This window comes from Hylobates moloch, unplaced genomic scaffold (assembly GCF_009828535.3).
Source record: "Hylobates moloch isolate HMO894 unplaced genomic scaffold, HMol_V3 SCAFFOLD_2, whole genome shotgun sequence".
Lineage (NCBI taxonomy): Eukaryota > Metazoa > Chordata > Mammalia > Primates > Hylobatidae > Hylobates > Hylobates moloch.
Genome location: NW_026652277.1, coordinates 166958915 through 166983687, shown reverse-complemented (window position 1 = coordinate 166983687; position 24773 = coordinate 166958915). Strand labels below are relative to the sequence as shown.

Sequence of the window (24773 nt, the reverse complement as noted above, 5' to 3'; positions counted from 1 at the left end):
TGGCCTCCCTGCACCCTTCAGATGAAGAAACAGGCCCAGGTCAGGAGTTAATTTGGAATTTTAGGATTTACTTTAAGCAAATGTTCTGTATACCTGAGTTGTCATTTCTAATGTATTCAACCTTCTTTGGCATTAAATACGATAGAAGCAATGTATTTGAAGGATGGTAGCATTTTTTTAAGTTTAACATTATATATCATGGGATTTTAAATTACACATCTATGTATATGTAAATAGTCGAACTTGTCTGGCACCTGGTTTAGATGATGTTCAACAAGTGTCCATGGCAAGTTCGACTATCACTGCTTTTCTGTTTCCAAGACACTCATGAGACTAAGCAGCTCAGGACTCCTCTGTAATGCACAACAGAGACTTGAAAATGTGAAGTCCTTGCTGTGACCTAGGGTCGGGATTCTACCTTCGCTATACCAGAATGTGCCATTTCTGGAGGCCTATAAGATGCAGGTTCCTCTGCGCACCCCTGTGCATTGACACCCTTCCGTCCCAGAAGTCTGCCTTGCCTGTTTTCCTGCCTTTCCTAGGATTTCTTTGTCCCTGTTCCTAGTAAGTCAGACCCCTGGGCCAGCTGGCTGAGAGGCAGAGGCAGGCAGCCAGAGGAGGCTCAGATGTGGCACCGGATGCTTTAGTCTTCTGCATGAGCACACCTGACGGGCAGCAATGCACCCACCACACTGTTCCCTGGGGGGCTATGGGCTCCTGTGGTTCCACGTGTGCTGGCCATAGCCCACCCTGCTGAGTTTCATGCAGGAGAGCATCCTGGAGTACAAAGGAGTAGGAGTGAGATTTTCTAAGGTTGGAAGGTAGAACCCTGAATCTGCTCAAATTTATATTAAAAATAAGTCGTTCATGGCTTTGAGATAATAGCCTCGGTTAGTAACAAGTTATTTGAGTGCAAAAAAAGGTGTTGCCCAGTGGTTGGACTGAGCAGATGTCCTGGTTTCCTGGGGACTCTGCTAGACCATGTGATGAACGACAGCCAAAAGCTGTTGCCCTTTTGAGTGAGTTTCTCATGACTCTTGGGCCTCTCTCTCTCTCACGCAGGTGGTGAAGACTATCGGCCTCCGGGAAGTGTGGTACTTTGGCCTCCAGTATGTGGATAATAAAGGATTTCCTACCTGGCTGAAGCTAGATAAGAAGGTAAGTCAGGATTAACTATTTACAGGCTGTGGATTGGGTGTTGGTCTGCTTCGTCGATAAGGAAACTGGAGCAACTCACCCTGTCTTTTGTTTTCTGTTCCTTTTTGTTTGTGTAAAAGTTTTTACAGACAAAAAGGTTGCAAGTTTCCAGTAAATGGGGATATCGATTGGAAATCAGATCTGGCATTTCTCCATACTGCTCACTCATTGGAACATATGATGATGGTTAATTGCATAGCTTTTAGTTGACCTTAGTTTTTTCAGTGAGATTGTTAATCTTATAAACTGAATCATCCGCTATCTTGTAAGAACCTGTTATTGCTTTGTTTGAACCTGTGACAGATTATCTTCCAACTTTAAAGATTGGATAATTCCATTAACCAACCATAAAGAAAAGTAGTAAGATAAACATTTTTTCTTCAAACTCTGAAAATTATCCTTTTTGAACCCCCCACTGTCCTCCCAAGTCACAGCAACAAGTTAAAAAGATGATGGGAGGTGGGGAAGAGTGGAGGAGCAGGAGGAATTCTTAACAGTAAGTTTTGGGGTCCAGGGCCCAATTGGCATGTGGCCAGATTCCAGGTCACTGGGGCCATTTCCAAATTTGAGTTCTCTAGGATTGATAGCATCATCCCATGAGGACTGGGGCTTAGTGAGGCAGTAGCTTTGATTTCCAGCTGAGCACAAGAGTGTGATAGTACTTGTTTGTTTTTTGTTGTCGTTGTTTCGAGATGGAGTCTTGCTCTGTCGCCCAGGCTGGAGTGCAGTGGCGCGATCTTGGCTCACTGCAACCTCCACCTCCCGGGTTCAGGCGATTCTCCTGCTTCAGCCTCCCGAGTAGCTGGGACTACAGCTGCAGGCCACCATGCCTGGCTAATTTTTTTGTATTTTTAGTAGAGATGGGGTTTCACCATGTTGGTCAGGCTGGTCTCGAACTCCTGACCTCGTGGTCTGCCCACCTCAGCCTCCCAAAGTGCTGGGATTACAGGCGTGAGCCACCATGCCCGGCCTGTTTTTTTGTTTTTGTTTGTTGTTGTTTTTTAAGAAGAGACAGGGTCTTGCTCTGTCACCCAGGTTGGAGTACAGTGGCGCCATCATAGCTCACTGCAGTCTCGAACTCCTGAGCTCCAGGGTTCCTACTGCTCAGCTTCTTGAGTAACTGGGACTATAAGCATGCACTACCATCCCCAGCTAACTTTTTTTTTTTTTTAAATGTAGAGATGGGATCTCTTCTATGTTGCCCAGGCTGGTCTCAAACTCCTGGGCTCAAGTGATCCTCCTGCCTTGGCCTCCCAAAGCACTGGGATTATAGGCATGAGCCACCATGTCTGGCCTGTGATAGCACTTTCGACTAACCTTTTTTTGTCTGGAGTGCTGAAAAGATGACTTTAAGAATAAACATCTCCTGAAAACTGGCCTGAGGGCCCCATTGAGTCTTGGTTAGAAGCCTGTGTTGGGGACAGTGGGCCTTCATCTTCCGGATTTGTGTGGAGAGTGTGGCTTGCTTTGTCCAGGTGTCTGCCCAGGAGGTCAGGAAGGAGAATCCCCTCCAGTTCAAGTTCCGGGCCAAGTTCTACCCTGAAGATGTGGCTGAGGAGCTCATCCAGGACATCACCCAGAAACTTTTCTTCCTCCAAGTGAAGGAGGGAATCCTTAGCGACGAGATCTACTGCCCCCCTGAGACTGCCGTGCTCTTGGGGTCCTATGCTGTGCAGGCCAAGTTTGGGGACTACAACAAAGAAGTGCACAAGTCTGGGTACCTCAGCTCTGAGCGGCTGATCCCTCAAAGGTGAGCACAGGCTGACCCGGCCTGGGCAGGAGCAGTCATGCCGTCCTCGGCAGGGAGAAGTGATTGCCTTAGAAGCACAGTTTAAAAAACACAAAGACTTCGCCAGTGTCAAGTGCTCCTTCACGCTAGTCATTAAGGCACTGACCAGCGACCTGAAACATAGCCAGGGAAGGCGAGCTGCCATTCCTCATGAAACTAAAGCGCGGCTGTGTCCTGTGGGAACGCAGCAACATAGTAAACTTCTCGACCTGACTGCTTAGCTCCTCCTGGGATATGATAGGTTGGCCCCTGTGAAATCTGTTTTTATTTAGTAATGGTCACAAAAATTACCCCGTTTGGAAGAAGAGGCCACTTAAAATACCTTCTTAGTTTTTCCAGCAGAACAGAGTTCTTGTTCAAAATGCTAAGTCTTCCAGATTAACTGTCATAAATCGAAATGCTACACATCAGGAAATAGAAACCAAAGCTCTTTGGGATTGATTGATTTGAATGCAAAGTAAGGGTTTGAATGTGGGTGGTAAGTGGGCCTCCTTCCTTGCCTGTCACATTCCTTAAGGATGACAGTGCTGTTTCCTTTTGCATTCCAGAGTCATGGACCAGCACAAACTTACCAGGGACCAGTGGGAGGACCGGATCCAGGTGTGGCATGCGGAACACCGCGGGATGCTCAAGTGAGTGCTGTGCCCTGCTGGTTGGGATCTGGCCATCTCCGTGCACTCCAGCGTGTCTTTTCCTGTAACTCTAGTTAGTGCTTTAAGGGCTCTGTGTCAGGCCTTGTGAAGACCTTGAGGGAACCGAGTTAAAAGTGGGGTTTTCTTAGGGAAGAGGTTTTTTTTTTAAACAAAGCCAGGTGTCTTGCCCGGGGAAAGAAGCAGTTTAGCTCAAGCCTTCAGGTTCTAAAAGCTTACACCCTCCCTTTGTAGAAAGTGTTATGTCTAAACTTCATCTTAGTCAGAGGGGCATTGTTCACCTGCAATCAGCATTATTCTGTCAGAGGTGCTGGTTTGCTCATTATATGGAGGTACTTGTCTTACAAAGTGTATATAAATGAAAAAGGATCCCAAGTGAGAAATGCTGATGTCAGAGAACCTGGACGTGGGGCTGTTAACATAAGACATGGCCAGGCCACCTGATTCTGGGTGTTCTCGTCCTAGAGCCTCGTCTCTGGCCTAGTCTTGCGACTCTGCATTATTTCAGCTTCTGAAGTTTGTTTGAGGTTTGAGCCTCAGATTTTGTGCTTCAGGGTTTCCTGTCTGGCCCAAGCATGCTTTATGGAAGGAAAACAACTCAAAGCCTATGAGGAGGGTTGTGGAGTCCCAGAAGACATGTGTGGACAAGAGAGAAAGGAGGATTGTGCTGAGTGATAAAAACCTGTCAGAGAAACCAGTGTGAATCAGTTCTTCCTCAGAGTTTGGGGTTTGGTGGTGAGGCTCCAGGGCAGCACGGAGCCCACCCCAGGCATAGCTTCCGGGCTGTATGGGTTCCCTCCTCACTGGTCGGCTGCCCGGCCCCTGCCTGTCTGCCTGCAAGCAGCACGCAGCGTTGAGCCCATCCTACACAAGGCGGCTTAATTTAAAAATACTGGAAAGGTTTTACTGTTGTGGATATTGAGTGCTACCAGTGACTCTGCCTGTTTCACTCTCCCCAATTAGAGATAATGCTATGTTGGAATACCTGAAGATTGCTCAGGACCTGGAAATGTATGGAATCAACTATTTCGAGATAAAAAACAAGAAAGGAACAGACCTTTGGCTTGGAGTTGATGCCCTTGGACTGAATATTTATGAGAAAGATGATAAGTGAGTTGAAGTTCACAGTTATCTTCAGTAGGTGGGGTGGTGGGCCTGGAAACAATGGCAAAATGGCAAATTTGTGGGTTATTTTTGAAGTATTTATTTAGCAACTTACTATCCCAAAGTAGGAATCTTTTTAAGGGCTTTTGGACTGCTGTGGCCCTCTCAAAGGGTGGTCCAGAGGTGTGGGTTATCCTCTCTCATGGTGGGCAGGGCCAATAGTGGTTCAGGCCTGGTAGAGGAAGACAGAATAGAGCAGAGGCTGCCTCTCTTCCCCCTGCTTCTGAGGTTCCACCGCAGCTGCCTGCAGGTACCAGCACATCCATCCGTAGCTACTTCGCAGGCAGCCCAGCCAGTGCTCGACTCCTGGCTCGAGGTTTGTGCTAATCCAACCAAGAACATTGATGGTGTGATGAGAGACTTGAAAAGCTGTAAACAATAGCCTGTATGTGTAGACACTTGAGCTAAATGCTGGGAGTCTGCAGGAGATATCTTAATTGCCTTGCATTAGTTATGTTGTTTGTTGAGTGAGGGCCTGTAAGCAAGCTGGGTAGAGCAGCAGAGCCAGGCCTCTCCACAGGGACAGATAGTCCCGCTTTCAGATACAGGGCATTTGCCTTCTTTCTGCTGAGGATAAACAGGGAAGGTCATCCTAGTTCATGAGGGCAAGTTTCCCATGGCGAGTCCGCGACATCAGCATAATCCTAGATTCTAGATTGATATGATCAGAAGCTACCTGAATTTTAAGAGGCAGAAGGAAACTACCTCTGGAAAGAGAAGGGAGAGGCTCCTGACTGCCTCCTGACTACCGTCTCTGCCCTGATTGTCCACAGTCAGCCTGATTGCTCTGCAGGGCTCCCCGAAACAAATCCTCTGATGGCCACCAGGTTCAGGGGCCTGACAGAGAAGGTGCCAGGGCAAGAATGCTCCTGGGGTCTTTTTGCCAAGCCCTGCCTTTTGGCCTGGGGGTTCCTGCTTTCCACGTAAAGAGCAGAGTGGCCCAGAGTTCCTGGATGTACCTGGTTTCCTTCCCAGCCTCATGCTGTTCCTTGAAATGACAGCTCTCCCCATTTCCCACTTGAGGCTCACCCATCTCATCTGTTCTCAGGTATTTCTGTTCTCAGCATCCCCACATCTCAGGTTCCCCAAAAACCCTCTCTGGAGTTCTTAAAGTGGTGCTGCTTTCCACAAATGACCTGCACATGAGTCCATCTCCATTTGCAACCATGCGGATTCCTGCCAGACCCCAGGGCACAGATCTTTTTCACTTGGGCAAGTCAGGGACCTATGCCAGCTGTTCCCAACCTCCTCTCACCTCCGAGGCCCACGTGGTGATACTGCACAGGGAGGGAGGCAGGCGCTGTCACAGGAGCTCCTCAGAGAACCTGGAAATGAGATATTGAGGACTCTCGGTTCGCTCCTACTCCAAGTGTGCTGGATGCAGCATTGGTAAAGAAGCACGGAAAAGCCAGGCACAGCGGCTCACACCTAGAATCCCAGCACTCTGGGAGGCCGAGGCAGGCGAATCCCTTGAGCTCAGGAGTCTCGACCAGCCTGGGGAACGTGGCGAAACCCCGTCTCTACCAAAAATTTAAAAAATTAGCTGGCTATGGTGGTGTATGCCTGTGGTCTCAGTCACTCAGGAGGCTGAGGTGGGAGGATCACTTGAGCCTGGGAGGCAGAGGTTGTGGTAAGCCAAGATTGCACCACTGCACTCTAGCCTGGGTGACAGCGAGACGGTGTCTCAAAAAAATTTTTAAAGAAGTGGGGAAAGTGGGTAGATACAGGAACTTGGAACCAGGACACCATCTTTCCAGGAGACCCTAGAGCTGAAGCCGTGGCTCTTAAGACAGCCATGCCAAGGAGCAGTGCACAAAGTCCTCGTGGGAACGTATGTGGGAAACTGCCTCTGCCTTGGAAATCTCTTGAATGACCAGATTTTGTAACGTGGCCAGGCCAGGGCTGTCCAAACAGGTTTTTCAACCTGCAGGAAAACAGCCATGGGCAGGAACTTGCTGATGTCAGCTTGTAACTGCCCCAGCCCACGTAAGTGTCCATTTCTTCCAAGTAAAAATGTGAGCTGTGTGCCCTATTTAGTACTGTTTTTGCTCTCTGCTCCCCTCCCCCACCATTGAGTGGTGAACCTGGCAACTCTCTCAGATGGTTCTTTCCCCGCAGAGCATGCTGGGGTGTTGGGCAGGCTCACTTTCTGCCTCTCTTCTCCCCATTCCTGAAGGCACACCTCTCTCTTCATGAAAAAAGCATTTATGTAGATATTCAGTCATTTAATAGGCCCAAATTCTTTCCCTTTTGAACAAATATTGACAACTTGGTAGCAGCATAAGCAGGAGACTGTCCTGAAGTCTGAGGAGTGCTGAGAACTCGCCAGCTGTTGTGCTGTTACCGCTCTCGGTAGAACTAGGAGAATTAGATATGCCTGAAACATTGTTCAGGTGAGAAAGCTGATCTATTGAATATGAAAATAGAGCTCTAAGAGATTTATACTCTGCAAGTAAAGTCTCTATTAAAACACCCGTTTTAGAATTAAATAGGGTCTGGCTGGGAAATCTGTCTTTTGGGGTCCCCTTTTCATTGTACACATAACCATTAAGTGGGAGCATGTAGGACTATTTGTCATCTTTCTTTAAACTCTTAGCTTGGAATAGGTGGGAGTATAAAGAGGGCAAAAACAGGTAAGCACCCTCCTGACAGGCATTGTAAGCTTGTGAACAGAGAAAGTTCAGTTTAGCTGGGTTACAGTTTGTAAACCTGACACTCTCAGACCAAAAACAAAACCTAGAGGAACCTGATCTTTATTTAGTCCTGTAAAGGCACTTTTCCCCCCTTAGCTTCATCCCTCTTTGGGCAGATTTCATCGTGGAAGTACTTCTGTAGGTAAGAGTTTCTGGAAGTGCACTAGGTTCAGGGCTTCCACCTTAAAGGGAAAGGGTGCACGGGGGGGAGCTTGGGGACTGAAACAGGAGCCACAGAACATGTCTCCTTTAAATTCCTTGCGGATAGGTACTCAGGGCTTCACTTGCTTTCTCACGTCTCTTTCCATATGCACTTCACTGTCACCCTCTGGCCCTCTAACACATTTCCAAGAAAACTGCAGGCATCCATATCCTTCCTCAAAATGAAAGTGCATATGATATACTAGAGGTTGGTTATGTTTTGTTCTTTTGATGTAAAATTTAAATACAATGAAATGTAATCTTAAGTGTTCATTTATTGAGTTTTGACAAATATGCCTGAAAAATGCAAAATCCTAAGACGTTATAGATAATAGAATGTGATAATAGAACATTATGACGCTCAGCTACATATTTTGGATTTACATTTTTTAATCATTCTTGCTTTTTTTTTTTTTTTTTTTTAAAGACGGAGTCTCACTGTGTCACCCAGGGTAGAGTGCAATAGCACAGTCTCAGCTCACTGTAACCTCTGCCTCCTGGGTTCAAGCGGTTCTCCTGCCTCAGCTTCCCAAGTAGCCAGGATTGCAGGCACATGCCACCACTCCTGGCTAATTTTTGTATTTTTAGTAGAGACGGGGTTTCACTGTGTTGGCCAGGCTGGTCTCAAACTCCTGACCTCAAATGATCTGCCCACCTTGGCTTCCCAAAGTGCTGGGATTACAGGTGTAAGCCACCATGCCTGGCCCGTTGCATTTTAAAGTCATTTCAGGCTGGGCATGGTGGCTCATACCTGTAATCCCAGCACTTTGGGAGGCTAAAACAGGCAGATCCCTTGAGCTCAGGAGTTCAAGACCAGCCTGGGCAACGTGACAAAACCCCGTCTCCACCGAAAGTACAAAAAATTAGCTGGGTGTGGTGGCGCGTGCCTGTGGTCCTAGCTACTTGGGAGGCTGAGGTGGGAGGATCACTTGAGCCCGGAGGCGGAGGCTGCAGTGAGCCAAGATTATGCCACTACACTCTAGCCTGGGTGACAGAGTAAGACCCCATCTCAATTTTAAAAATATGTATTATTTCAAACTTTAAAAAGATTCTAAAAATAGTACAAATAATTCCCATATACCCTTCACTTAGCTTCGTCAAACATTAACACCTTATGTAACTGTAGTCCAAATACCAAGATCAGAAAGTTAACGTTAGTAGTCTCTAGACCTCATTCCCATTTTAATCAGTTGTCTCACTGATGTCCTATTTCTGCCCCGGGACCCTCTCTGGAGCCACACAGTTAGTTGTTAGACCTCCCTGTCTCCTTTGATGTGGGATAGTTCCAGTCTTTTTTTGTCATGACCTTGGTATTTTTGAAGAGTACTGGCCATTGACTTTGGAAAGCCCTTCAGCTTGGATTGTCTGGTGTTTTCTCATTATTTGGAGTTTTACATTTTTGGTGAGAATAAAGTGCTGTTTTGCCCTTCCAGGGCCTCTTTCAAGGTGGCACATGTGGTCGGTATAGCTTATCTTAGGTGGTGCTAATTTTGATTATTAGTTAAGGTGGTGTCTGCCAGGTTTCTCCACTGTAAAATCATTATCCTTCCCTTTACAATTGGTCAGTATATTTGGGGGAGATAATTGTAAACTATGTAGATGTCCTAGTTCTGGCTACCATTGATGAGATTACTGTGGTATTTGAGAAATTGTGATTTTTAAAAACTTTTTGCATGTATTAATTGGAATTCTGTAAGGAGCCAATTTCTGTTCTCCATTTATTCAGTTATATTAATATGGACTCATGGATACGTGTTTTGGTCTTTGGGTTATGATCTATGAGTATGTATCTTCTTGCTCAGGTTGTTTGAGATTTGGCCTTTAGGAGCACCTGGAAGTGTGAGGCCCTGCATTCTTTGCAGGCTTCCTTACTCTCTGGCTCTTCGAGATGCACCAGGTTCATCCTTTGTGTTCCCTGTTCTAGTCCTGGAATCAGCCATTTCTCCAAAGGCCTCTGTCTGGTCCCTGTTACTGGAGAATCACGCTTTTTTAATGTGTGGCCTAAGCAAGGACACTTATAAACCCTGTGGCCACCTTCTCTGTAGACCCTGTTCATGTCCTATATGTGATCTCTTAGGAAAAAGGAAATCCTTGGGCTTTAATTTTCCAACTTGGGTCAAGAATTAAAAGAAGTTCTATAACTCAAAAATGAGTCATAATTTTCATGTTTAACCTTTTTGTTTTGATACTGCAATTATGCTTATGAGTGGCTATGAATTGTTATATGAGGTTTCAAAGTCCTAAGAGGACAGACTTTCTAGGCACACCAGAGAGCCGGATGCCTAAATTTTCTAAGGTCAGAACCTGTTTTGAGAGTCCTGTGTAGAGACAGGAGCCGGAGACGGGATCCCAGCCCCTTGAAGTTTCAGGATGCGGCACGCTGGCTCACAGTGCTATGTGCTGTGCACGGAGCCTCCGGAGCTTGGATCCTAGCTCCTCTGTTGGTGCCAGCAGGCTGCTGTTGTGTTTTGGGAGAAAGTGCTCCAAAAGCAACACATGCCTACCTGATGCCACTCTCACAGCCTTTCAGTGTAAGGAGGACATAGGCTGAAGTCAGTAGCAGGGCAAGGTGGTATCTGGAGTTCCCCTTTAATGCTCTGAAACCTGTAAAGAAAATTACATCTCAAAGATAAAAGAACAAACTCATTGCATGTTTGTTTGAATGCCAGGTGTGTTTTTTTTAATGGGGATTGGTGATTCTAGAGCATGGCACTGTAAAAGAAAGGATGTATACAAAAGCTTTGACATTTAGAACCATGGTCTGGCCAGTGCCCTGCCATCATTCCTGCAGGCACACCATGACTGACTGCGCTATTCTCCAGAAGGGCCATGTCAGGTTTACATGTTTGCCCTCAGCCTCCAGAGTCCACCCTACTGCCTTGATCTAGTTGATGTTGTCATAACGAAACCTGCATTGCTCGTCAGTATTGAAGCTGTTGGTAGGCCATAGATTGCTTGACCTTCCTGCTACTTCTAAAATGAAGGTTTTTGTGGGATGTTGGAAAGGACTGTTTTGGAGGGCAGCATTGTTGGATGGTGGTTTTGAGGATTTGTCGTTACTTCCAGAATGGCATTATCCCTGGTAAAATGCGCTGGAAGAATAGGGTGGGAAGTGTCAGGTGAACAGAGCAGTGTGGTCTTGAAGTCACATGATGAACTTGGGAATGCTAATAGAAGCCAGAGTCTGGCCAGTCATGGCATTGCATTGGTTAAGTAGGGTTACTACCCCTGTGGGGCCTTCGTTAGGGCCGTTTGAAGGCTGTCCTGGAAGTTGGAGAGTGACATGGGAAGATGTCTGTCCAGCCAGGAGAACACACACTAGAATGAGAACCAGAGGAGCAGAATGCATAGCGAGGCCTTTGTCCGTTTCTCTTGGCAAGCTCTGTTGAGTATGGCACGTCTAGGAACATGATGGGATCTTGGCCCTCCCTGTTGGTTTCATAGGAACTTAAAGAACATTCAGCGAACAGTCTGTAGCAGAAGAGCCTGCATGTTAAGAGAGACCTCAAGGGAAAGGGAGGCAGCCCCGGGGAACCGTGTGTTGAAAGGTGGGTCTGAACCGTGGAGTTTGGGGCTGGATTTGACAGCTCTTGGATGCTGAGTTTAAGGACTGTGTTGACATATGAGGAGAGGAAATTAATCAGATCAGCAGACTGAAAGTAGGGCTGCTCCAGCACACAGCTTGAGAGTGGGCTCTGGCAGGATGAGAGGTAGGTGAGTGTGGTGATGTGATGTGGGAATGAAGAGCAGAAGATACCTGAGGGGGGAGGGTCAAGGTGCCTGGGTAGGAATTTCAGTTGACCTCGAGATCACCAGCGTGGGTAATCATAGGTGCCCTAGACTGAGGAAAAACCAAAGGAAATGGGAACAGATTAAGGTTGCAGATGCCTTGCAGCCAGCCACTTGGCTTAACTAGGACAGGTGGGAACTATTTGATAATAGCATATAACACATTGTGCCTCCTGGGTTAGCCTCATATTATTTTAATTGAACTAATAAGAATTGATTTGCGAATCTCTCTTAGCCAATCCAAGAACACACGTATACATCTAACCATCCACTTTTTCTTTTTAACCTCAGGTTAACCCCAAAGATTGGCTTTCCATGGAGTGAAATCAGGAACATCTCTTTCAACGACAAAAAGTTTGTCATTAAACCCATCGACAAGAAGGCACCTGTAAGTTCCAAAAGATTCTATTCAGGGGCTACTGTTTTTCATTCTTATACTTGTCACGGTAACAGATTTCTCTCTGTGACGAGTAGCCAGTGATAGCCCAAACTCTTCATGAGATTACATTGAGGGCCAGAGATCCTGTGGGTCAGGCAATCGTTGCAGAGGAGACCACTTAACTTTTCAAATGATTCTCATTCCTTATGAAGAAAAGAGCAGTTCTGAGCCATTGGCCAAATGATAAGCATTTCCCAAAATGCTGTGTTTTTGGTGTGGAGAGCCAGCCTGCCTCCTGGACCACCTGGGTGTGGGGACTCTCCCTGGCACCTGACCAACAGGGACCTGCCCTCAAGGGCCAGATTTGCCTTTCAGAGCTGTCCTGGAACTTACCCAAGATAGGGACAGTCAGACTTGCACCCAAGCATTGCTGGTCCCCAAGGTTTCATCTGGGCCTCACCCACTTCTGTTGTCAGAGGTGTGCGTCCTCACACAGGTGACACTGGCAGGCAGTCATTTTGGGAGGACATTGTAAGAAGGCGACACTTCATGTCCTGAAATCTGATAGTATTGATTGTAATAGCTGCAAAGACCAGTGCATTATGTAAATTTGGTTTTATTTATTCTGCTGACATTTAAACTTTTGTTAACTCAGAATATTTGAGACATACGCACATAACTGTAGCATTGTAGAATGGGTAAGGATTTTGTTACCTAATCAGAAATCTGGTTCTCTAAAAAATTGCCACTTGAAGAAATTCTGTTACCACCTTAGAGCCTGTTCTGAATTTTACGAAAATTATAGCTTGGAAAGGACTTTGTGTTCTCATGTAATTTTTGTTCCTTAGTTACAGTGTTAAGCTTGGAGAGGCAGACATGGGCTGTGGTCCATACCTTGGTTGTCTGTTAACCCTTTTGGGACTGGGTACTGCTTAGCAATGGTAAATCCACTTACAACAGTATGTGGTGTTATTGTCCCGTTACTTCTTCCTACGTACAGGTTTGTCTAGCATAGTTTAAAATCAGCAGGTCTTGACAATTTTGTGAAAGTATTTTCTTCTTTGTTAAAAATGTCTTGGCTGGGCGCAGTGGCTCACGCCTGTAATCCCAGCACTTTGGGAGGCTGAGATGGCCAAATCACGAGGTCAGGAGTTCGAGACCAGCCTGGCCAACACAGTTGAAACCCCATCTCTACTAAAAATACAAAAATTATCTGGGCGTGGTGGTGGGCGCCTGTAATCCCAGCTATTCGGGAGGCTGAGGCAGGAGAATCGCTTGAACCCAGGAAGCGGAGGTTGCAGTGAGCTGAGATCGCCACTGCACTCAAGCCTGGGTGACAGAGCTAGACTCCATCTCAAAAAAAAAAAAAAAGGTTTCCTGCTGTTTGCAAACTCTTGGCTGCTACTCTGTGGGTAGTTGCACAGTTACTTAAAATTAAACGCGTATTGAATGCAGACTCTAAGGCTCCATGGCAGCAGTTCATATTATGCAACATCATGAATGGAGGGTCATAGCGTCTTCATGTCACTTGGGTAGTAAGATTGGCACAGTTTAGAAGAGCAAGAAAATTCTGAAATCTGTCATCAGTAGGCTGCTATATACTCTGTGACACTACTGCCTTTTCAGAACAGTTTTATTAAAAATTTGACTACAGCAGAAGCTCTGGACTAGACTGTTTCAGAATGTTTGTGCGTGTGCATTGTGTGTGTGTGTGTGTGCACGCGCGTGTGTGTTTGATGTAAGTTCATCTCTTGAAAAGCTGAAGAATATTTTCATCATAAGCCCCAAGCAGAAGCCGTTGTAACGCATCTCGTGCATGTGCCTTTATTATAGAGTAGCCTCATGTGAAGCCATCTCTTAGGCAAAAGAAACATTCGCTGGTGGCATGCTGTCCCAGGCACTCTTCCAGGGCTGTATGCGCCATCAACAAGGCAAAGCTCCTGCCCTGGTGAGCCTACGTTTAAGTGAAGGAAAGGGTTAAAAAGGCAAATGAAATGCTTCCTGGTAGTAAATTTAACAGTACAGCTATGATTAAAAACAGCCAGATCAGAAGATGGGGGTGAGATTCCTTTAAGCAGGTTGGGCAGGAGCCACACTGAGGAGGCAGCATCTGCCTTGAGTGGGCACTGCTGGTTTGAGGAGGTGGAGTTCTGTCACCCCCACAACACCCCAGGGCTGCTCGAGGCACTGCCCCACCTCAGTCTGTAAACTTTGGGCAGAAGAAGTTCAAGTTTTCAACATCGAACTTTCATATAAAAGAAGAGGAAGCCCCAAAGTTTGAGGCGGTGGGATTCCTTATCTCATGTTGACTTTCGGGGGTCACCTTCACCCCAGGCGGTTTCTGCTGTGAACTCACAAATGAGTCTTTGTCCAGTTCTCCCCCAACAACTGGCATCTCCTTTTTAAAAGCCAGCTTCTCTTCCCTGCCAAGGTGCATATAGCAGTTTGGGGCCACGCTTTGGCTCTTTAGATAGGACCTCTATACAGCTGACACGGCCTGCCCAGGTGACCCTATGAGGGGCTGAGGCAGCTGCCTTATCTCTTTCAAAGGGTCCTTTTGTTTCTGTGGCCTTGTGGAAAAGGCAGAAGGCTCTCAGGCATCTGAAATTTGGAGAAAGTAAGCAGCATTTCTGCTCTGACTCCTCGGCCGCTTCCTCCACGTGACCTTCCCAGGAGCCCCACTGCCTTGCTGCCTCCCGCGGCTGCCTCCTGCCATCTCTATGGCCAGATGAGCCTTGGGATTGGCCTCTTGTGGGAGAGTTCCCTGGCATCTTGGGGACTTGAAAAGGGGCTCTTTTACCTTCTCTCCTTCTGTATTTGTAGGGTCTTGGGTTTATTTTTCTTGAACTTTCCTCGTGCCTGGTTTGCATTTTTACCTTGCCGGTCCTCGGCCAGTTTAAAAACCCTGTTCCAGGTCTTGTGTTGTGATTCTGCATCAGGAAGCTGCATCCTGCATCAGGTTAGGGACTTGGATTTAGAACTATTTCAATGAGTCTTTGTTTTAACTTGAAGTGAGAAACTGGCTTCCTTCAAAGGTACTGGGAGAGATTTCCTGCCAGGCACCGTCCTCCCTCACCCACTGGCAGTGGATTCCCCAAATTCTCCTGGTTCCCGTTGCTGGTAGGACCTGTCTTCTGCAGGGAAAGGGGGAGAGGGGGACGTTGTTACATTAACCTGAAGTTACCATTGAGGTTTTTCATTGATCCCCCACCCGTGTACCCCCACAACCCCATAAAGGGGAGTTGGTGCTTATCAGCGTTTTCTGAGTCAGTTGGGGCCTATTTGGTAGAGTCCTCCGAAGCTGTAATGCAGGATTGTTTCCTCTTGTGTAATAAGGGATAGGTGGGTCATAAAAATGCCGATTTCTCCCAGCTCCACAGACTCCTCCCTGGGAAACCCAATGACTTAACAGCAAGGGTGTGAAACCCCAAAGACAGCCCCACCCAGGAAGTTCATGGGCTCTCAGGGCTTGGCATCACCTCTCACCCCAGGATTTCTGGAACAGATGAAAAGACTGAAGCTAAATAGATTCGTCTCGAATGTGTTGATGAGCCCGCTCAGCTGGTTCCTCGTTAGGTCTCAGAAGTTGCTGTGGGATGTATCGCACTGTTTTTTTGTTTTAGCCACCCCGTCCCTCTGTTCCAAATGGTCAGAAGCTGGATGCTGGGGGCCCTGAGGTTAAGAGGAAGCTGACAGAGTCACTGAAAAATAACTTTTCATGGGAGTTTCTAAACCATATTCTTCTGTCTTGTAAGCTAATCACAGCAGTAGCAAGGAGTTGGGACCAAGATTGTCAGCTGTGTCCCAAATGTTTCCAGTCACGGTCACGAGTTTCCTGAATGCTGTGATTCTGCCTTGTTTTCGAGGAGGCTCCTCTGGTTGCAGTCTTGCAAGGCACTAGCAATTGGAGTGACCGCTGTGTGCGTCAGCCAGCTCTTACTGCACCGAGTACCTCCTGAATGCCACCGATAAGGCGGGGACGCCAGCATCTAATGGGACTGCTGGGACGATTGAGTCCCATATCTGAAGTCCCTTGAGATACTGGCATCCCCGCCTTATGGTTGAAGGTGCTGAGCCTGGTGAAGGGATGTGCTCAAGGCTGTGGAGCTCACACGTGGCTGTCTGTGCTGCACGAGCTGGCGGTGCCTGGCAGGTAGTGCGCACCTCAAATACCCTGGGAACATAGAGATGAGTGAATGTGGCCCCTGCTCTCGGGAGCTGATGGCCTCATAGGAATGAGATGCTGAAAGGAGTCACTGGAGTGAAGCGACAGTGCCACTGCGGCGAGTACCTGTAGCTGGTGTGGCAGGAGCAGGGCTGGACAGCTTTGAGGGGAGAGAACCGAGTGCACAGCAGAGGCTGGGCCCAGAGCTAGAAGGTCTCCGTGTGGGTTGGGCCCAGGCCCTGGAGCTCGTCCTGGAGCTCTCAGGCTGGCAGTGATGGGTTGGGGTGGTGACCCAGTCGGTGTAGCAGTAACAGTGTTGGGAGGGGAGGCTGTGGCAGAGGAGACAGGAAGCCCAAATAGAAGCAGAGGCAGTCCAGGCAGGCATCGGGGATGGGGAGCAGTGAGGCTGGAGAGAACATCATGAAAGGTGGCTACCTGGAAGAGCAGGCAGGTCTGAGACTTGAAAGGTTTCCCAGGGCTGAGAGTTCTCGCCTTGGAAAAGCTTTGCAGTTAACGTGTAGTGGCATTTCAGTGTGCATGCAGCATGTACATACCCACACATAACTGCACACACACGCGGCACCTGCCCTTCCTCCACCCGTCCCAGAGAATGCACTTTTCCAGTGCTACATACCCACACATAACCGCACACACACGCGGCACGTGCCCTTCTTCCATCTGTCCTGGAGAATGCACATTCCCCGTGCCGAGATGCTGCCATCCCTGCTCTGCTACATTTGTTCTTTTAGAAAAATTCCGGACCTTTGTGAAGTATGGTTTGGGAGAAGAAAACCAAACGAAGGAGCTTGAGTCCAGGTGGCCCTGTTCTGTTTTGTAGGACTTTGTGTTTTATGCCCCACGCCTGAGAATCAACAAGCGGATCTTGCAGCTCTGCATGGGCAACCATGAGCTGTATATGCGCCGCAGGAAGCCTGACACCATCGAGGTGCAGCAGATGAAGGCCCAGGCCCGGGAGGAGAAGCATCAGAAGCAGCTGGAGCGGTGAGCGCAAGAGGCCAGAACCGGGGGTCCTGTGTTCTCCCAACTCAGCCACTGGCAGCCAGTGCCTGTCAGGTGACTGTGGAGCTGATGGGGAGGGCCTGGTGGAATGGAACCCAGTCACCACGCTGGGATCTTGAGGCCTTTGTCTCTGGGCAGTTGCTGTGGTGCTGAGCCTGGTGTCAGCCCTGGAGCGGCTGCTCTGTCAGGCAGCTCAGGCTGGCAACAGGCCAGGGTGGCCCTCAGGACACCAAGTCCATCCTGGAGCTTCAAGTGCCCGTGAAGTGTGTTGACCCCTCACTTTCTCCTGCCAGAGTCTAAATCTCCCTGTGCCTCTTTTTCCCTGCACCAGGCAACAGCTGGAAACAGAGAAGAAAAGGAGAGAAACTGTGGAGAGAGAGAAAGAGCAGATGATGCGTGAGAAGGAGGAGCTGATGCTGCGGCTGCAGGACTATGAGGAGAAGACAAAGAAGGCAGAGAGAGGTCAGGCGCCCTGGGGCTGCCACTCTACACTGGGTCATGCATTTCCACAGAGGGGCAGGGGCCACACTCCCCCCACCCACTCACCGGGAAGGAAACCAAGAACGTGTCCCACAGCGCAGACTCACAACCGAAATGATAAAATGGTTATTTGGTTTGGAAAACAGTTCTGTACTTATTTAACTTTGGTGCTAATTGTTCTAAGACTTTGTGTTTTAAAATTTCCCTAGTCCTTTGCAGTAAGTGCTCAATCACCCAGTTTCCCCGATGAGGACAGTAAGGTTTGGTGCGGTACAGTGATTTGCCCATAGTCCCACAGCCCATGAGTGACAGGGCCATGCTGCACTGCCCTCGACCTCTAGACTAAAACCCAAAGGCTTGTTCAGAGCCAGACTTCCCAGCACAGCTCCAGTCAACAACACCAGCAGCTGGGCCGATCACACAAGGCGCCACAGATGCTGTATTCACTGGCAGCCCTTAGCACACATGGGAAGGGCGTTCTGAGTGGAGCGTGGACCACCAGCACAGCGGGCGGCTGACCTGGGGAGAGTAGCGCCAAGAGGGTTGAGTCAGGCGTGCCAGAGAGAGGGCACCTGGCTGGCGTTGGACGGGTTTCTAGCCATCTTGAGGAAGTTGTCATGGATACAACAGCAATGAGCTCTGTGAAGTGCTTTCCTCCAGGGTCACTGGGAGACATCCCCTCAACCTGTGACTTGGTCTAGGGCTCTGTGGCTTTGGGGGTGGGAATGGAAGGCGAGGGCTCCCTAGGTCCTTGGGCTGAGGGCTTGAATGGCTCTGGCTTTGTGTCTTCGCAGAGCTCTCGGAGCAGATTCAGAGGGCCCTGCAGCTGGAAGAGGAGAGGAAGCGGGCACAGGAGGAGGCCGAGCGCCTAGAGGCTGACCGTATGGCTGCACTGCGGGCTAAAGAGGAGCTGGAGAGACAGGCGGTGGATCAGATAAAGAGCCAGGAGCAGCTGGTAGGAATGGCCTGAGTTTCAAGATGCTGAATTATACAGAGGCTGCTTCTGAGGATGGAAAATGTGACACCTGCCTTGAAATAATTGTCATGACTGGAAGCTGTAAACTGATCTGCTGGGGGCTGAAGGCAGCTGGTGGGGAAGGGGCCGGGCTGTTGCCAGGGTCACCCATTGAAGGGTGTGGGCATCCAGGAAGAGATGCCAGGGGTGGACAGTGGACCCTGTTGGCCATGGAGTGGGGGTGGTGGGGACTCAGGTGTCACATTGGAAGCTGCTTGCCAACACACATGAACACTCATTCACTACTGGACTCTGTTGAAAGGATATCAGAACTGACTTTAGCTTGGCATTCCCTTCCCAGGCTGCGGAGCTTGCGGAATACACTGCCAAGATTGCCCTCCTGGAAGAGGCGCGGAGGCGCAAGGAGGATGAGGTTGAAGAGTGGCAGCACAGGGTGAGTCTGCATGGGGGAAACCTCCGCACGGCCACGGCACCTGTTGCCCATTGCCTGCAGTAGGGCCCTTCTGCAGGTGGGTGGGTGGGGGCAGAGGTCTGGCTCAGCTGCCACATCCCACTGGAAGCTTCTGGGATGTCTCATGATCCTCTGCCAATACCAGCTGTACTATTGAAGTAGACATCCCCAAAGAGATGGGTTTGACTTTGTACACGAGTCAGTGCAGCTGCTGGATTCATAGAAGGAGGACTTCTGACTTTCACCCACTTTGCTCCCTCCACCCCGAACTGTTCGGTGCCGATCTGACAGCCCCCGGTCAGGAACTGGTTTTAAATCTAATTATATATGTGCCCCCTTGCAATAGGGTCGCAGTGCCTGAAACACGACCTCCTGCAGCTAGTATATACAGCGGGCACCATGGAAAGATCCAGCTCCTTGTACGTCTCCAGGCTGGAGTGAGAGCCGGACTCTGCTGCTCATCAGCTATTTGACTGGGGGCTAGTAGCATCACCTCTCCAAGCCTCATTTTCCTCATTGTAGAATGGGGGCAATACCCAACTCATAAGGTTGCTCTGCAGATGCCAGGTCCCATGCCCAGGACCTAGCACAGAGGTTTAATCAGCTGTAGCTCTTAGTGTGAGGCACACGCAGAGCATGTCTCTCTATCTGGGATCCCCTGTGCCCTCCAGGAAGGCACAGCCCCTGAGAAGGTCTGGGGATGATTGCCATTGGAGACTGCACACCAGGCTTTAAGAAACTCCTCTCCTTCACAGACCCTCTGGCCCGTCCTTCCCCCACTGTGGCTTCTCCATCTGTGGTGGTGCCTTCTGGGGACGTGTCTCCCGGCTGTCCAGGGCCGCTTCTGCCTAGTGCCTCCTTGCCTCTGTTCCAGCCCCCATTCCTGCTGCTGATCTGTATTAGGCTGTTCTCACACGGCTGTAAAGAACAACCTGAGAAGACTTGGTAGTTAAAGAGGTTTAATTGACTCACAGTCCCACACGGTTGGGGGAGGCCTCAGGAAATCTACAATCGTGGCAGAAGGGGAAGCAGGCACCTCTTACATGAGGGCAGAAGAGAGAAAAGCAAAGGGGGTTAATGCCAAACACTGAAACCATCAGCTCTTGCTCAGAACCCACCCACTAGCACGAGAACAGCATAGGGGAAACCACCCCATAATCCAGTCACTTCCCACCAGGTAATCCCCCCACCCCCAGCATGTGGGGATTACAGTCGGAGATGAGGTTTGGGTGGGGACACAGCCATATCACCATCCCAAGTTGCAAGCAGACGACTTTGGTTCTTAGGTTTTTGGAGAAAGTACCTGTTAAGAGTTAAGTGAGGAGAGCTGGCTACAAAGCAGGTCCACACTAAGCTCGACTCTAGGGCTGGGAGGGAGGCGGGCGGGACTGGGTGTGTGTGATGCTGTTGGAAGGACTGCAAGTGGTGAGCAGGAGAGCCCTTGATAATGATGGTGGCATGAAGGGAGGCTAGGAACAGAGCCCATTACTCATGCTAACAGGATTTTTTTTTTTCTAAAAATTATATAATGTCGAGTTATAAAGAAAGAAATGGTAGTTTTAAAACTGCCCAGGTTCCGGCATCACAGTTCCTCTTCCTGTCTTGGACACAGAGGGTTGTAAACCCCACACGCACCCTGAGGGGCTCCTCTTCGAAGCCACAGCCCAGCACAGTTCAGTGCTGCCTTAGCCTGCCAGGACAGAGGGAGGTGACAGTCTCTTCTCATAGCCAGGAGGATAGGACTTCGGGGTGAGAAGTCCTCTCCTGTTAATTTGCTTTCCAAAGGCCAAAGAAGCCCAGGATGACCTGGTGAAGACCAAGGAGGAGCTGCACCTGGTGATGACAGCACCCCCGCCCCCACCGCCCCCCGTGTACGAGCCGGTGAGCTACCATGTCCAGGAGAGCTTGCAGGATGAGGGCGCGGAGCCCACGGGCTACAGCGCAGAGCTGTCTAGTGAGGGCATCCGGGATGACCGCAATGAGGAGAAGCGCATCACTGAGGCAGAGAAGAACGAGCGTGTGCAGCGGCAGCTGCTGGTGAGGCCCAAGGGGCTCTGTCTCCAGGGAGCCTGCCTCGCTCTTGCAGCAGACAGGCTTGGGGAGGGCAGTGATGTGAGCCAGCCCCACCCAGCACCCCTCTTGCCCTTCCCATTTTCCTAGGGGACGGGCCGAGCCATATGGGGAGGAAGGGACTTGACCATTGCTGCTTAATGTTACAGACGCTGAGCAGCGAGCTGTCCCAGGCCCGAGATGAGAATAAGAGGACCCACAATGACATCATCCACAACGAGAACATGAGGCAAGGCCGGGACAAGTACAAGACGCTGCGGCAGATCCGGCAGGGCAACACCAAGCAGCGCATCGACGAGTTCGAGGCCCTGTAACGGCCAGGCCAGGGCAGAGGGGTGCTCACAGCGGGTGCTGCCGCTGGCACTGCCAGCCTCGCCATGCTTGTGTCTTTAGTGCTCCAAGTCTAGGAACTCCCTCAGATCCCGGTTCCTTTAAAAAGCAGTTACCCAACAGAAACATTCTGGGCTGGGAACCAGGGAGGCGCCCTGGTTTGTTTTCCCCAGTTGTATGATAGTGCCAAGCAGGCCTGATTCTCGCGATTATTCTCGAATCACCTCCTGTGTTGTGCTGGGAGCAGGACTGATTGAATTACGGAAAATGCCTGTAAAGTCTGAGTAAGAAACTTCCTGCTGGCCTGTGTGATACAAGAGTCAGCATCATTAAACGTGGCCTGACTTCCATCTGTGCCATACTTGTTCTGTATTTGAAATAAGCTCAAAATGATTTGTTTTTAATTTCTATGAAGGATCCATCTTTGTATATTTACATGCTTCGAGGGGTGAAAATTTTGGAAATTGAGTCTGAAGCACTCTCTTGCGCACACACACACACACACAGTGATTCTCTCTGCCTGTCACTCCACACAGCTGGGAGAGAGCACAGTGATCACCAGCGTGAGTGGTGGAGGAGGACACTTGGATAAATTTTTTTTTTTTTTTTTTTTTGCTTAACAGTTAGTTAGAACACATTGTTGTACTCATACTCCTTAATAATGATCAGCTATATACTATTTATATACGAGTGATAATACAGATTTGTAACATTAGTTTTAAAAAGGGAAAGTTTTGTTCTGTATATTTTGTTACCTTTTACAGAATAAAATAATTACATATGAAAAACCCTCTAAACCATGGCACTTGATGTGATGTGGCAGGAGGGCGGTGGTGAAGCCGGACCTGCCTGCTGCAGTCACGTGTAAACAGGATTTTTATTATTAGTGTTTTATGCATGTAATGGACTATGCACACTTTTAATTTTGTCATATACACGCACACCACTATGACCTTTCAGACTCCAGCCGTGAAGAGACTCTGTTTGCTTGTGTGTGTTTGAAGTCTCTGCCATGGCCTTGGCAGGCTGCTGGAAGGCAGCTTGTGGAGGCCGTTGGTTCTGCCCACTTATTCCTTCTTGTGCACTTTCTCCTTCGCAGCTAAGATGCCATGTGCAGGTGGATTCCATGCTGCAGACATGAAATAAAAGCTTTGCAAAGGCACGAAGCAGCATGGGTGTGTGCTTGTGTGTGGGGTGGGAGGGCTACCGCCGACTGGCCTGGTGCTCTATGCTGTCCTCTGGCCAGGTTTTGTGAGGGGCCGTGGTGTCCCTGGGGGTACACTGGTAAGTTAGAGCTGACCAACCCAAGACCTGGTGCTCCATGGGTCACCTAACCTCCTCGAGATGGTTTCCACAGGAGAGAAGGACTGCTCCAACACTCATCAGTCCCCCCATGGCCAGGCGCAGTGGCTCAACGCCTGTAATCCCAGCACTTTGGGAGGCTGAGGTGGTTGGATGACGAGGTCAGGAGATCAAGGCCATCCTGGCCAACATGGTGAAACCCCGTCTTTACTAAAAATACGAAAATTAGCCCGGTGTGGTGGCCCATGCCTGTAATCCCAGCTACTTGGGAGGCTGGGGCAGGAGAATTGCTAGAACCCAGGAGGCGGAGCTTGCAGCGAGCCAAGATCGTGCCACTGCACTCCAGCCTGGTGACGAGGAGACTCCATCTCAAGAAATAAATGCTTCTCACAGCAAAGCTGTGACTTTTTTTTTTCCCCCTTGAGCCAGGGTCTTCCTTTGGTCCAGGCTGGAGCACAGTTGCATGGTCGGGGCTTACTGCAGCCTCAACCTCCTGGGCTCAATCCTCCTAGCTCAGCCTCCTGAGTAACTGGGACTACAGGTGTGCACCACTACACCTGGATAATTTTCTGAGTAACTGGGACTACAGGTGTGCACCACTACACCTGGATAATTTTTTGGTTGGTTTGTAGACAGGGTATCTATGTTGCATGGGCTGATCTCACACTCCTGAGCTCAAGCCATCTACTGCAGCCTCCCAAAGTTCCTGGGATTACAGAGGGGAGTCACCATGCCCACCAGCCGGCCTTTTACCTCATTTGATAAGCACTGGAGGACATGGGTAACGATGTTTATTAAAATCTGGCCATTTTCTACATCTCAAAGAGGAGATAACCAGAGGCTTAGGTAACATTCATAATTGTGTTTAACTTACACACAGATACCAATAGGCGTTTAAGCCACGGGACAGGACCGCAGATGGAGACTGCTCAAGGTCCAAAGGGTCTCCAGCTGGGACCCTGCACCTGGTTCGTAGCCCCACTCTGCAGACGCACAGTGCCTGACGCCTGCTGCAACCTGGAACCTTGAGGCATTCATGTCAGTGCAGGACAAGGGTCATATCTGTCCATAGATTGGGGCTGGAAAGGACTTTTTGCCACTGGAGCTTCGATTGTGAGCATGCATCCCCAACAGCTGCGTCTCCCTCTGTAAGAGAGGAAGACCATTTAGCCATGGTCGGGGAGGGCACCACTTCATCCCCTCTCAGCTCTTTAAAAATGACCAGCCAGAAGTTTTTCACCTCAAGTCCACATTAAAAGGCCAACCACTGATGACAGACGCCGCCACCACCACCCCACCCCCACCCCAACAAAGCTGGTGTTGAGACTGGGATTCATCCAGGCATCCTCTGCTCTGCGAGGCTCTAACAGCCCGGAGTTCTGTAGTTTGAAAGTGAGGCAAGGGCTCTGGTTTGGTGGGCTGGGTCTTCACCAAGGGAGTGGATAGTTGTACACCAGCATGGCTAGCTGGGTGGAGCCGTCTCAGTCTCGGGGCTGGGCTTGCCCATGGGAAGGGATTCTTAGAGGAAGACAGTATGCTTTGGACAAAATATCTTTGAAAAGCAACTGAGCAGTGAAGCTTATTTCTCTTCAGTCACTGGTTCCCAGTTGGAGGTCCTTGGAGATGTGTGCAGGTGTTTTTGGTTGTCATCAGGTCAAAGGGACACTGCTGGCAGCTAGAAGCAGTGCCAGGCACAGAACCTCACAGCAGAGGGCGGTCCACCTACCATGCCGGCGGCGCCCTGCCGAGCGGCTCTGGACAGCGTTGCTGTTTTGACCACTTTTGATGAAGTACTTTCTGAATTGCCATTTGTTTAAGAAGATATTTTCATTTAAGAAAATAATCCTTTTATGATTGATACCAGAAACAAAAGCAAATATTGTAACTAGCCCATTTGGAGGCCTATAATTTTTGTTTCTTTAGCAGATCTAAATCTGATTTAAATTGTCAAAATACTTGGCTGTATTATGGCTCAGCTGTAGAGTAAAAACTAGACTTAGGAATTTCCAAGTAAGGCAGGCTAGGCAATTTCCAAACCAGTTAAGTCACTGCCCCAGTGGAAGCATTTTCATTCTTTGCATGGTACCCATTAGGATAATCACAAAGTATAAACGTTT

At 49.1% G+C, this 24773-nt stretch overlaps 3 protein-coding genes across 15 annotated transcripts in view; 2 read left to right on the top strand and 1 right to left on the bottom strand.

Moving 5' to 3' along the window:
• Nucleotides 1-22516, top strand: part of EZR (ezrin) — a 54008-nt gene extending 31492 nt beyond the window's left edge. Inside the window, exons 4-14 of one of the 2 annotated variants that reach the window (XM_032161600.2) lie at nt 1063-1158; nt 2673-2947; nt 3535-3618; nt 4600-4746; nt 11775-11871; nt 16866-17029; nt 17379-17509; nt 18322-18482; nt 18844-18936; nt 20740-20991; nt 21174-22516. In XM_032161600.2, coding sequence (XP_032017491.1) covers nt 1063-1158; nt 2673-2947; nt 3535-3618; nt 4600-4746; nt 11775-11871; nt 16866-17029; nt 17379-17509; nt 18322-18482; nt 18844-18936; nt 20740-20991; nt 21174-21338 — 1665 coding nt within the window. In that variant the 3' untranslated portion in view covers nt 21339-22516. The remainder of the gene's footprint in view (nt 1-1062; nt 1159-2672; nt 2948-3534; nt 3619-4599; nt 4747-11774; nt 11872-16865; nt 17030-17378; nt 17510-18321; nt 18483-18843; nt 18937-20739; nt 20992-21173) is intronic. The other variant, XM_032161620.2, reaches the window with a different exon arrangement.
• DYNLT1 (dynein light chain Tctex-type 1) overlaps nt 1-24773 on the top strand; it is a 241327-nt gene that overhangs the window by 93035 nt on the left and 123519 nt on the right. The gene's annotated exons all lie outside the window — the stretch shown is intronic.
• The window catches only part of SYTL3 (synaptotagmin like 3), a 117672-nt gene continuing 115987 nt past the window's right edge, over nt 23089-24773 (bottom strand). For 10 of the 11 annotated variants that reach the window (XM_058435639.1, XM_058435638.1, XM_058435641.1 and 7 more), the window contains one exon: nt 23135-23802. In XM_058435639.1, coding sequence (XP_058291622.1) covers nt 23696-23802 — 107 coding nt within the window. In that variant the 3' untranslated portion in view covers nt 23135-23695. Of the gene's footprint in view, nt 23803-24773 lie in introns of all 11 variants that reach the window. The other variant, XM_032161575.2, reaches the window with a different exon arrangement.